Consider the following 13,876-nt stretch of genomic DNA (forward strand, 5'->3'; position numbering starts at 1 on the left):
GTCGAGTGTTGCATCAACGGCAGCTATATTTTACTGTATTCAACGCTCATATATCCTCGGGGAGGGGGCAATGTATCGGGGTGGGAGGGGGATCGGGAGGGGTCTGCAGCCCTGTTTTCGCGTTGCGCAGAAATGCCAATTTGAAAGCTTGAGCTTTTCTAACAAACAAATCGATTTGCAAACTGGATTAAAGACTACTGGTTGGCATAACAACGAATTAAGTCTCGGACAAGTCGGGATGACCTTGCCCAGTGTAAACCTGAAGGTTATAGAAGCAGATAAGGAATGCTGTACCTTGTTCATCGCCCTGATAACACTATCACGTGTAACACCAGAGTAAAACAAAGCCCTTCAGGTTGATTCAAATGTTCTACGGATTTTAAATGATATTTTGTGGTGTAAAAATTGAATTATCGCTAATTGAGAAATTTATTTTCGATATATAGAATTGTACTGCACAAGTTCTATAGCCATTGTCAAACTTTGTTTAGAATGCGTTGAATTATGGGAATAGTATTACAGAAATGGAGTAGTGTCAGTTAACAATACCACGGCCGCCTGAAACCACTTTGCTGGCAACTGCGACTGATGCTATTTTTGACCTTGTGTGTGAAGTGTGCTTCTCGCCATGACAGCTCTTTCAACAAACCAGTCCAATCCAGTTCGGTCACAATAGACGCCATATTGCGCCTCTTGTTAACATAAACAACCCAATGGTATGCTGATGACATAGACCGTTTATTAAATATAAATGTCAGTTAGTGTGAACTATGATTGTTTTAATAAAATAACAGTGCACTTAAACATAAACATTCAACACAGTATTTGTTAGGCTCCATTGCCATTACCTTAAACAAAGTGACACACTGTAATAAACGGATGTATACAATAAACGAATGACCAAGCGGTAATATCATGTACATAAATATGTATATAAATATATCATACGTATATCACTTAATTTCAGCTGGCAGATCATTTTTGTATCAAATGTCTTTCTGAACCAACCTAACACGTGTTATATACAATTCTATATGTTTGTTACTATAAAACAGATAAATTACTATTAAAGAATAATATGAAATTTATGTACGATTTATACATATATTTGGAGTTCATGGAGAGGACGACTAAATAACAACAATCCTGCTTTAGTCGATATAGACGTTTTAACAAATATAGAAAATATTCGAAAATTTAAAAAAGCGGACAAACAGGAAACGTTTAAATGAAAAATCTACACAAAAATATAACTATAATGTTGAAAGGTAACATTATTCAAGTGTTGTTCCTATGGTATAAACATGGGCATTGCTACGTTTGTCCTGTATTGCCATAGTTTGTCCTCTTTTAATAATATATATGTGCACCAATGTGTGCATGGATTCATGTACATTTGAAAGTTTCATATTGATTGCCAAAATTTAAAGACAAGGGTGATTTCAGAAGGACAAATTATATTTGTATCAAAGAAACAAAATGGCGGATACGAAACTAACGCGGATGCTCACGAACACAATGCTACCATGGATATACTAAATATTGTAAACAAAAATGTTACATAAACTAGACAATTTAAAATATTTGTAGGTTGGAATGAGGTAAAATATATTTGGATATACAACCATACCATAAAAAACGTATGTGATGTAAATGCAATTGTAAGGCTAATAATAGTGACGATCAATAACGTCATCACTCCTCTTGTTATGAAAGCATTCAAAACAATGAACTGATCAATGTTGGTGTAGAGTGTTATAAAATTGATTCATGAACGAGGATGTACATAATTAAAAGGCATATTGCCAATGGGTGGCCTAATTTGATTAAAGACTTTACCTCTACTAATGAGTTAGCCGATGACTATTTTTCGATTTTGTACCTTTTTCCAGTATCTTTGATATTGGTTTTATTAATTACATCAATACTTACCTGAAATTATAATTATTTTAGTGCATTGAATCCGTATAGAAATGTGTTGTCCAAACATGAAAGCGCCTGGTGCTATAAATAGATCACCTCGCGCGATGCATTCTGGGACGTGGTATAAAAGGCAACTCTCCCGCCGACACCTTCACAGTCAATGGTGGACAGTGGTACAGAGAACTTCTTCAATTGACAAAAGTAGAAATACAGGAATGCTTGCCGTGGAGCCTGGGATTTGGGCCTCCATTTTCAACCAGTCGGATCTAGATCTGACAACTTACATCAATCCACAGACTGACTGCGAGGTACGTATTTCCAATTATTCCATGAAAAATTCACTTTTCTTCAATCTGTTGTTTTCACTCCTAAGCGCGGAGCCACAGACTCGAATTTCGCGACAACTGTTCTGAGACGCGCTCTTAACATATATATCGTATATCTTAACGGAAAGCGTAGCGAAATGCGACAACTGTTATTTCAGCAAAGCTTTGATTCTCAACAAGCTCAGAAAAACCAACTTTGTGAGCCTCGTACTACAAGACTCGTCAGTAACTCTTTGCTCGTCTCGAACCGCAGCTCGCCGTGAAAGTCTTTTGGATACGGGGCCTCTGCTTTTATACTCATACTGTCCGATCAGTGACGTCACACTGAGCCTACGACCAATCATAGCACGCCGCTGTGATCACATGTCCATGTTAAGAGCCGACACGCGGTCTCTACAGTCACGTGGTACAGAATCACGAGTGATATTATCGTTTCACGTTTTTGGGTAATTTGCATATTTATTTATCTGGTTTTGTGGCAGATTTCTGCTTCCATGAGTGACACAAGCTCTGTTGGGTTGCTAATAAATGCCAGTATCGTGCAGTCGGTGGAATAAGATGTTATCAAATCAAGTATGGGTTATTATATCCTGTTTATTAATCATATTCATACACACTAATAACATTCGAGTTTCAAACTGCTTTTTTGTTTTGTTTTAAAAACTCGACCCCCCTTTTCCTAATAAGCCCGTACTTTTCATGATAATTGTTACCGTCAATAGTTTTCTTTCTTATGTTGCGGTCATCGAATTGTTTTTAATTGTTCTTCCGTGTGAATAGATCTGTTCTTTATACATAAATGTTATTTATTACGCATATTACTCTTGATTATACAACACTTTGTCCATTTCCAGAACGCCTTGTTTCCGAAGACTCTGATCGATGAACCATACCAGGACCTCTCGGTCGACGCAGTCGATGATCTCCTTCGATCTCTGGCAGGGGACAGCGCCACGACCCCGCCCCCGAGTGAAAGCGATGTTCTCATGCCAGAGGAACCAACGACCTTAATCCCAACCCCCGTTTTTGATTCCACCCCTCCATCCACCCCGAAGTCGCAGGATGAGCTTGATAGGGAGGAAATCCTTGTTCCTCGTCACAAGAGACCCGCCCATAAACGGGCGGAGGTGAAGCGTCGTGGAAAGATAAAGGTATTTGTCTTGATCAGAGGGAGATTTTTAGGTGGGGACCTCAGATTTTATATAAAAAACTTCGTTTACTGGACCTGCTTATCATTGTGATGTCCTGAACAAAAAATACCAAAGAAAAATATTTGATCATAAATATGACTGACTGTACATTTACATCATATTTGCATATTGTTTTCGCCTGTGGCTGCGGACTGTTTGTTTGTCTGTTTGTTGTTTAACGCCGCACTCAGCAATATTCCAGCTATAGAGTCTGAATATAATCGAGTCTGGACCAGACAATCCAGTGATTGACTGTGGCCGCAGTAACCGAAGAGCTGTGTTGCAGCCTGTAAAAATTTTAATATTGACTTGTGAGACGCTCTTTGGATTTAATGTTGATGTTTATGAGGCTACAGGTGCAACATGTCAATATCAAAATCGTTTATAGGGAGCAGCAGTTACCCAAGCAACATCTGCCTGCATTGATTAAATTCATTAAATAAATTTGCGCGTATGTTTGCGGTTATGATACAATTATTATTTCATTATTGGGAGCCATGAGGAACTTCTGCAAACATCAATAATGTCAACGATGTATTACTTTTGTGGTGATGGCCCAATATATTCCCACATATGAAAAGGAAAGCATTTCTGATAGTGTTGGAAAAAGAAGGTGGTAAGAGTTGTCTCCCTTGTTTATCATCTCGACATGTTTTTATTTTCATAGACCAACTTAGATGACCTCCGCGACCTTCTCCCGCCAATCCACAACCAGCGGAAAAGCGAGTCTCTAATTTTATCAAGAGGTGAGAACAGTTTCATCTTCCCTTCGTAATCCCCTAACCTAACGTATAATGTGTATCCTACTGGCAGACTAGGGCAATTTATACTGAAGACAAGTATAGTTAGCGAGTCTATTCGGTTGAGTATTCTGACTCCTCTCCCACTCTTGTAGCGACCGACCATTGTCGCCAGTTGAAGGCCGAGAGAGCTCGTGTCGAGGAGGAGAAGTCGAAACTTCGGGCTGAGATAGCCGCCTTGACCGCAGAGATAGAGTAAGTGTCCTCGTGCATGTCGGTAACCATGACTATCTGTTTCAGAGCCCAGTCTCTAGACTGGTTACTTGCTTTTGACGCGACTATATGGATGCGCTCTATATAGTCAAAGGCAGGTAACTGTGTCTATCGAGCACGACTAAGGTAGGTGATTCATTGAAATAGAAGTTGGGTTTGTGGTGACAGTTTAATAGGGACCTAATTGAGTATTTGAAATATTACACACGTTTCATAGATTTTTACCGAAATGTTACAATGGCAATTTGCATGAATTAAGATATCTTAAGTGGTTTCGTAAAGACATGTAACTTTCTTCTGATGTACGTCGCTGTTGTAACGCGAAAGCATTTGACGTCAGCTTTTACATGATTGTGATGTTCTGGTGCTCTGTGTTACAGCTCGTTCCAGAAGGATCTCCCAGCGATGGGCCTGAAGGCTGACGGTGGTGTCGTCAAGACCAAGTCAATGGATAACATGTATAAAGACTACGTTGAGGATCGCACGAGGGGAAACTGGAAATTCTGGATCGTATCCTTTACGAAATAAAATTGATGATTTTTAGACTTAAATTCAGGCTTAAAATTATTTTATCATTTATCGACTAATTTCTTCATTTAACCATTCTAAACTATACACTGTGCTTTTATTTATTAACCGGTTCTAGAAAAATAAGGTATTTTGTCAATTGTGAAAAGATAACATTGGTTTTGAATCGCTCTTGTTAACTAGAAAATGACATTTCGTGGGATTTGTTTCCTTAACCCGACTAAGTTCAGCTTCATGATGAGACCTTTATTTGAGACCTACACAACGGGAGTCTCCACCTCAACCATACAGTCCTTCATGTCCTCCGTCAGCCAGTGGACGGAGGACACCCTCGGACTCGCCAATCTCAGATCTGGTAGGTATTTACACATGACGTTGTCGTGTTGTATTCTCACTTTTGTCAAATGTCAAGTTCCCTTTTTCAAGTCACCGTCCGATGCTAAATGTTTTCTGGTTATTGTTCGCATGTACGTTCGGTTCCGGTTTCGTATTTTATAACATATTATCTATACCAAAGTTTCACTTTTGATGTAACCCGGTATGACGAAAAGCAATGGCATTCGTGATTTATTGCCTGGGCCACTTAAACATACTCTCTACTTGTTTACAGTTTTTCATTAAGAACAATTGTCAATTTAGTTTGGAGTGGTTAGGAAATAAATATTAAATTAAAACTCGACCTACTTATCCTTTGCTTTTTAAGAATATTTTTTATCGGTATGTCTTGGTAATTTAAGTAAATTATCTTACTTTAGTTATTCATTGTGATCCTATTTCAAAGTGATCCTTCATATCAGACGAACAGACGTGAACGATGGAAATCTAAAATGTTCAGCTGTTAATATCCAGATTTATTGTTTTCAATGTAATGCATATATGTACATTTGTTTTCAGTGATAACGCGCGGTGTTCTGCGCATCAGCAAGGAAACCAGTATACTTACAAAACCGGAAACGCTACAACAGGAAGCTGCCCAGTCAACAGAGAGCTCAGTTTCATAGTATCGTCTTTCCTCGGGGTACTTCTCGAGAATTGTAAATACTATTTTGTAAATATGTAAATGGTTTCGTAAAAGACTTCGAGAGGCAGCAAATACTCAAGTCGTGTTCTCATCTCATCACCCACCATTCCCACACATAGAATCACAGACCTGCATTTAACAACCGAGACTTGCCACAATTGTCGATGTTTGTCACATGACGTTATGTTTTCTGTATTTTAAGCCCTTGAACATATTTAAAAGAAATTCTCATCACCTTTCCGGTGAAGCAGTTTAAAATGATCGATGTTTTCCTGGGCGATCAATGTCTTGTCACCATGTCTGGTAAAAACAATCCGGTTTTAGTGTTATTTCTACGAATTAATTGGTTGTCCGGATTGTATCTTTTCATTTCAAAAGGAAGAATGTTAAGTGAGCTTCCTATGAGACATGTTATTTCTTTTTCAAGGGCCAAACATTTTGAGGGTAAACTTCCATTTCAAGTCAAATTTGCAAATTCTCAAATGAAATCAGTAAATGTCGAGGTTTGGAGACGTGTTTGAGGCATGTGTATGAGCGTAATATCAATAATATATGTTTCTTCAATTTGAAATGTAAATATTCATGTCTCGTGGACCGCAAAAAGGCTGTTTTTAGTCATTAATCCCGAGTGAATATTCTTTCTATTTAAGTTAGTTTTTTTTTTTAAATATTATGTGTTTGTATTTTGACAGCTTGGACAGTAACCAGTTAAACTTCGCGGTATTCGTATATTTTCAAGGAACATTTTTAATATAGACCTTGTTTACCTATTTGTTACATCGACTGCTACGACAATAAAGAATATTTTTTATTAATGTTATTCCATTGGATCCTTAATGAACTACCTGTACTGTTCTCAAGGAAGTATCTTGTATAATGTGATGCTAGACATTCGAATACTGCTCAGTTGGGATGGTTTAGCAACAATGAGTCTGTGTATATTTGTCAGCAACGTTGTTACAAGTAACAAGCATAACTACTGTCAGCTGATGTACAGTGTTGATGTGTATTGCTAGTCCGTTTGTCTGAATAAAGACAAGTATTCAAATAAACAAAATACTTCTCGTTTTTTGTTTTCTTCCCAAAGTCGTTTTAGCCTATGCTGCAGCATTAGAAATTTATGTTAGACGGTGGCTGGTAAAATGTTTATGGAGCAGCGGAATAACCAATGCCTATGTTAAGAAACTGGGTCAGAATATGGTTCGAGTAGACGGTACGATTTTACACCGCTTTTAGCAATTTTCAGCAATATCACGACGAGGGACACCAGACATGGGCTTCACACATTGTACCCATGTGGGAAATTGAACCCGGGTCTTCGGAGTGACAAGCGAACGTTTTAACATGGCTAACCCATCCTCCATGGTCCAAGTATACCCCACGCTTGTGGCGATATATGGCATAGCTAATTGCACATGTCATCGTACTCAAGTGACAAGACCGTGACAGAGGTCTGTGGACAGCGTCTGCCGTGGTTCGATCCCCTGCTGCGTTAAGTGTTGGTACTTGTTGTTACCCTGCCTGGCGTTGGGCATTTAGGGACTAAAACAAGGACTGGTCGGCTCTGAGTCAGTATATTGTGTCCGAGTGGGGTATCCATATTAAACTATGGCATGGTATCTCAGTAGGCTTGTACAAGCAGCCACACACACGCATGCGCATGGATGCACTTCACTATATTCTATATAAGAGCAATACTCGTGAACGCTAAGTCAAAGACCCCCTCCCCTCCACCACCCAGGTATTGTTTGTGTGTTTGTTGTTTTACGCCGTACTCAGCAATATTCCAGCTATATGACGTCGGCCTGTAAATATTTGAGTCTGGACCAGATAATCAAGTGATTGACATCATTAGCATCGATCCACGTAATTGGGATCGATGACATGCATCAACCAAGTCAGCGAGTCTGACCACCCGATCCCGTTAGTCGCCTCTTACGTCAAGCATAGTCGCCTTTTACGGCAAGCATGGGTTGCTGTAGACTTGTTCGACCCCGGATCTTCACGGGTCCTACTCACTTCGCCTCCTCTTGAGTCAAAGTATTTGATTGAAAAAAAACATGACAACAAAGACAGATTCAGTCAATCAGCCGCCTTCTGTTTTGACCACACAACGTTCATTTATTTCCAATCATTTCCCTGCGGAATCAAAAGGGAACACGGTAACAAACAATGAAACTTCGTTTTTTCCAGAAACCCCATCTTTCGGTTGATAACTGTACGGTACATGTTGGTTGGCTGGTTCGTTGGTTTCTTGTTTAAACGCCGCACTCAGCAATATTCCAACTATATGACGGCGGTCTGTAAATAATCGAGTCAGGACCAGACAATCCAGTTATTAGCACCATGAGCATCGATCCACGCAATTGGGATCGATGACATGCATCAAACCAAGTCAGCTAGCCTGACCACCTGATCCCGTTAGTCGCCTCTTACGACAAGCATATTCGCCTTTTCTGGAAGCCAGAACACGATAGCCTTGCGCCCCCTCGCCCTCCGAAACAACAGCAGAACCATCCTCCAAGATAGAGACATCTGAAACCCCAACAGATTCGACCCTGGTTCAAGTCTTCCCTCAGAAGTGTGGATGTATCATAAACATTTCTCTGTCTGCATGTATGGTGGAGAAATAATAATAAAGACGCAATAACAATTGCACGACAGTGTGTGAACTGGTCAATTCAGTTGCGAAGCCTGGATATTGTGCAGTGAAACCAAATGCAGTTAAACAAATATTCCCTCCAACTATTCCAACGGCCCTTTTCATTGCCACGCAAAAGGTCTCAAAAGAATGCTTGAAACACGTGTTTGAAACTACCCGATCCCATCACTTCCCGCAAGATCCCATCAATTTAGGCAAGATCTCGTGACTTCTCGCGAGATCCGTCAAGATGGCGGCGCATCATGTCACGTGACCGGACGTGCGGCCATCTTGTCGTAATACGGTGTCTTTTTTCAAGATGACCGTACTTCCGGCTGTGGGATATCCCAGCATGCACCGGAGCCGGAAGTGCGCCATCTTTAAAAAGCGTCACGGTGAAGGGGTTGACTACAGATATGATCCTCGATAGAGCCCCACGTGCAAAACTAATCGTGATTTTGAGGGACACCTACACAGAACGCAAAAGCACGTGAAGAACTTTAGGCAGCAGTTTTGGGAAGGGGTCGGCATTGCAGATTACTTCGACAATGATTCATACCAGCGGTAAAGTTTTCATGTGCACCATAAGATATAACATTAAAATAAAATTGCTGTGGGTTTGTCCGCTAAAGTACTCATGGAAATTTTGCTGGATTTAATAATCGACACAAAGTGAGTGAGTGAGTTTGGTTTAACGCCGCTTTTAACAGTATTCCAGTTATTTCACGGCGTGTCAGCTTAATGTGGGAGGAAAGCGCGAAGTGATGCAGATCTCAGACGTTTACCACTTCGGTGAAACGCACGAGCACGGGTATGGTGCTGACAAACCTAGAAACATAATCGGGATGAACCGGGATTCGAACCCACAATCATAGGTTTCTGGCGTACCCCAGGGACGCAACTCTGCGCAGCGAATCGCGGCGCCTTAGACGACTGGGCCACCCGTGCCCCCTAATCGACACAAAGCATTACGTAGATGTAAATACGAAATAACAAAACAACTGGAAAAGTACTAGTCTGGATTTGCTAGTTTTATCTCAGTGCTCAATGCAAAATGTACTTTACAGGAGGTAATTTGTAGGCACTTTCAACATTCAAAAATAAAACTAAGTCCAAACTGACATGGCAGAAAAAGGCTATAGGCATTATGCAAATTAGCCTGGTAAAAAAGTTATCAAAACAACAATAAAAATAACATCTATGTTTATGTACATAATAATAATGACATGTAAGTTGTTTGAGAAGGGAATGTGTTACTTTTACGTTCTGATATTTTGACGATGATTCACTATCCCACAATGCCACTCACAAATCACTAACCACTGACAAACCACATGCACGTGGGTTTTCACCTGTCGTCAAGGTGTCATAGGTCATGGACATTCACCTTGATCGACTAACACCTGGTTATGCTCAGTTTCACAATAGTCTGTTTTGGTCATACTTTTGCACACTTTACTTGTAAAAAGACATAAAAACCTTTGATACGCTGTATTTGTGCCAAGGCCCTATTAGTACAAATTGAGTTGCTTGAATATTTATAATTATGTATATTAACTGGATTTATTTAAAATCTGAGATCGAAAAAACAGTTTGTTTTCATTTCCGTGAGTACTTTAGTATATGTTTTCTCTTACTGGCGAGTGAACGGGTGCGTTTCTGCGGGATTCCATAGTGACTGCAAATGAGTCAGTTGTAACTAACTAACTTTGTCTTAACTTCATCTGGTATCGGAAGAAGTATTATAAGAAACTATGCCCCCCCCCCCCTCTCTCTCTCTCTCAGCATTGAAAGTATGGAGTTGAACTTTCCAATAAACCGCAAACAAAGACTATTAATGCCCTCATCGAGCGTTATGGAAGTAGTTTTAGGATTTAAATTTGATTTATGATTTTCGATTCAGCTGCGTCGTCCACGTACATGTTCTGTCAATGTTGTCACATGAACCACTGTCGTCGCGACAGATCCAAGACCGGTCGACTAAAATAGGTTTATCAGACAGACAGATTTATTCGGTACTGTGGGCCATATGGCCTATATTACAATGTCAGTACAATATAAGTTTAGTCACGTTTTTCTAAATTTAAATATCTAAGTCAGTCTTATTACATTGACATTTTTGCAGTTGAGAATATTTGGAAGTGACAGGTAACCGTCATACATATCCTGTATTTGAGTAATATAATGTTTCCGTAAAGTCTGGTTATAATCACTAGTGAAAAAGACATGTTCTTCATTTTCAATACAACCCTTGTTACAGTATCTACATACACTATTTTCATTATCTGAGGGGGTTTTACGTAGAAACTGAACAATAAAATGATGTAAGCTAATCCTAAATTTACAAAAGGTTCTTCTGAGAGATTTATCCTGCAAAGAATCAAAATATTTTTCGACATTCAGCAAAGATTTAACATTTGAATAATGAGATAAATATTTGGAAGCAGACAATTTTGCAAACCAGTTTTGAGAGGCAACATCTTCTAGTCTTTCCTGAAATTGATACCAAAAAAATATTTACATCACCAACATTTTGGTAGTCCCAGACATATGAAAAACCATTAACATATAAACAATTTTTAAGATCTGTCACCCAACTGTGCTTACCTTTCTCATCTAGCTTTTTAAGGAAGTAATAACATTGTACAGGATATCTATTTGATCCCATGTGCAATAACTTTAGCCAATATTTTATACCTCTGATCTGACTATGGACAAACATATAGTGGCGACCAGTTTCCCCTAAGATAGCTGTGTTTGAGGCATATTTACCTACACCAAGAAAATATTTAAGATATGAAGTTTGAACTTTCTCTATACATGCAAAATACCTTAGCCCCCAAATTTCTGCACCATATAAAAGTGTAGGACTTAATTTACAATCAAATATTTTACAAGCTGTGGAGAATGATAAGAATGATTCTTTTGGGAATAATTTATAAACAGGGATGCATGCCTTAACAGCCTGAGCTGCCAGGTTCGCACATGATTTCGTCCAAATCAGTCTAGAAGAAAATATTACCCCCAGATATTTATAATATGAAACTGTTTTTAATAAACGGCCGTTATAGTACCATTTTTCAAAGCGATTTAAAATACCCCCATTTCTAAAAACTACAATTTCTGATTTTTTAAAGTTTATCTGGAAACCCCACTTTAAACAAAAACTTTCTAAAATATCTAATTGCCTCTGAAGACAACATTATAAGCAAAGAGTACAACATTATCCACAAAAAGCAACAGCATCAAATCCTCAATATCTTGAGAAATAAATATACCATCAGTGACAAGATCATTTATAAAGAAAATAAATAATATCGGGCTCAACATACAGCCCTGTCTAACACCCACCGTTGTTTCGAACAAATCTGTTTTACCAGAATCTACTTTAACGCATGCTTTCACAGAGCTAAACATACTTTTAAGAATAACATACATTTTACCGTGACAGCCTTTCTGGAGCAGGGCATATAGTAGTTTTTTTTCTGTCGACATAGTCAAAGGCCTTTTTAAAGTCTATGAAGGCAGCATAAAATCTTCCTTTTGGTTTAGAGAGATATTCAGTAACAAGAGATTGCAACGAAAAAATGTTGTCCGTAGTTGAATATTCTTGTCTGAACCCGGCTTGCGCTTCAGATATCAAGTTGTTTATTTCCATCCATAATCTTAGCCTATTCTCTAGTATTATAGTAAATAGTTTGCCAGTTGTATTCAAAAGGGATATTCCTCTATAATTTGATGTGTCCTTCGTATTTCCAGATTTATATAATGGGATAATCATGCCTATATTCCAATTATCAGAAAATATTCCTGTATCAAATATCTTATTGAATAAAATGTTCAAGTACGGTGTAAAATATGGCTGTGACAGTTTATAGAAGGAGTTAGGAATACCATCTTCGCCTGGACTTTTGCCTTGTTTTAAGCCTGTGATAGCATCAGTAATCTCTGTATCTGTGATAACACTTGACAGCAACTGGTCAGTAAATGGGAAGTGTTCGCAGTTTTCACAAGTGTGATTTTCAATGAAGTCTGTAACTATAGTCCCAAATTCACATGTTACACTTAATTCCGGATTCAATAAATTTTTGAAATAAGACAACCATTTGTCTGGAGAAATGTTTGAATTCGAAGAATGTTTGCCGAGAGCCTGTTTCAATGCTGTCCAAAATGTTTAACAGTCTTTACCTACAGCGGCCTCAGAAATATCAGAAGCTATTTTCTTCTCTTTACAACATTTCTTGAACTTGTCCTTTTCTTCAATATATTCCAGTCTATTTTCACTGCAGGAAAACATTCTAAACTTTGTTAATTTCCGGCTTTTCTGTACCTTAAGATCTTCACACTGTGTGTCGAACCATGGAGGTTGCTCTCGAGGTCTAGATTTACCTGTTGATATCTTTCCCATATTTGATGCACAAAACAGGACCATGTCCTTTAACTTGGTAACAGCTAGATTAATATCGGTTTCCAAAGCAGTTGTAAAGTTATCCACAATTTTGTTGAAGCTATCTTGAGCCATCAGTTGTTCAAGTCGTTCCTTGTTCTCACGTAATTGTCTGATTCTAGGGACAGGAGTTAAAATCCCAACACAGAATAAATGATGCATTTTCTCCAAAATCAAATATTATTTGCAGTAATTTATTTTCTAACATTTCAATACCCGTCTCTTCAGAACTGTTATATTTAGGCGAACATTCTGGGTGTATGTATAGGAACCCAACAATTATCTTCTGTTCTTTGTGATTTGTGTTGACAATGAAAACTATAGTTTGTCCAGTGATCGTAAATTCTTCGAGAATGTTGAGCCAACGTGTCACGAATAGATACAGATATTCCCCCAGAAAAAATAGGTTTAATAAGTCTATATTATATATTATTTATGTTCACAACGAGACAGTAAAACTGAAACAGCAGCACCAGAAAAAAAATGTTGTTGGAACATCTTTAAGAACATTAAAAAATAAAACATTAAGACCCTCTTACCACATATGTCTTATGCCTATTCTACCGCAGTGGTACCCTGTCGGAAATCGGAATTTAATGAAATTTCACTGCAATGAAGCCCTTAATGCACAGACTGGTCCGTTGCAGTCATTATGCTGTGTCATTCTTAAGATATGAAGAAACGGATAAAAACTAAGCGGCAAAAGAAAGTATAGGTTGGCAATTTGTAATTTTCCTAAAAACAGCGATAACTAGTGGAAAGTGGGTATTGGGAATATGACTGCCCA

General features: G+C 38.6%; 1 protein-coding gene across 2 annotated transcripts; it reads left to right on the forward strand.

Annotated features, from left to right (window-relative positions):
- Window positions 1-1,988: 1,988 nt before the first annotated feature.
- On the forward strand, window positions 1,989-7,040 carry LOC139474819 (carbohydrate-responsive element-binding protein-like). Of its 2 annotated transcripts, none has more exons than XM_071257948.1 (7): window positions 1,989-2,231; window positions 3,104-3,400; window positions 4,107-4,185; window positions 4,335-4,434; window positions 4,833-4,962; window positions 5,206-5,335; window positions 5,875-7,040. In XM_071257948.1, the coding sequence occupies exons 1-7, from the start codon at window positions 1,989-1,991 to the stop codon at window positions 5,979-5,981; spliced, it is 1,086 nt and encodes a 361-aa protein (XP_071114049.1). In that variant the 3' UTR covers window positions 5,982-7,040. The 2 variants fall into 2 exon arrangements, with proteins under 2 accessions (XP_071114049.1, XP_071114051.1); XM_071257950.1 differs by lacking the exon at window positions 1,989-2,231 and adding an exon at window positions 2,734-2,822.
- Window positions 7,041-13,876: the final 6,836 nt, after the last annotated feature.

Source organism: Haliotis cracherodii, unplaced genomic scaffold (assembly GCF_022045235.1).
Source record: "Haliotis cracherodii isolate W230 unplaced genomic scaffold, xgHalCrac1.p SCAF_3, whole genome shotgun sequence".
Classification (NCBI taxonomy): domain Eukaryota; kingdom Metazoa; phylum Mollusca; class Gastropoda; order Lepetellida; family Haliotidae; genus Haliotis; species Haliotis cracherodii.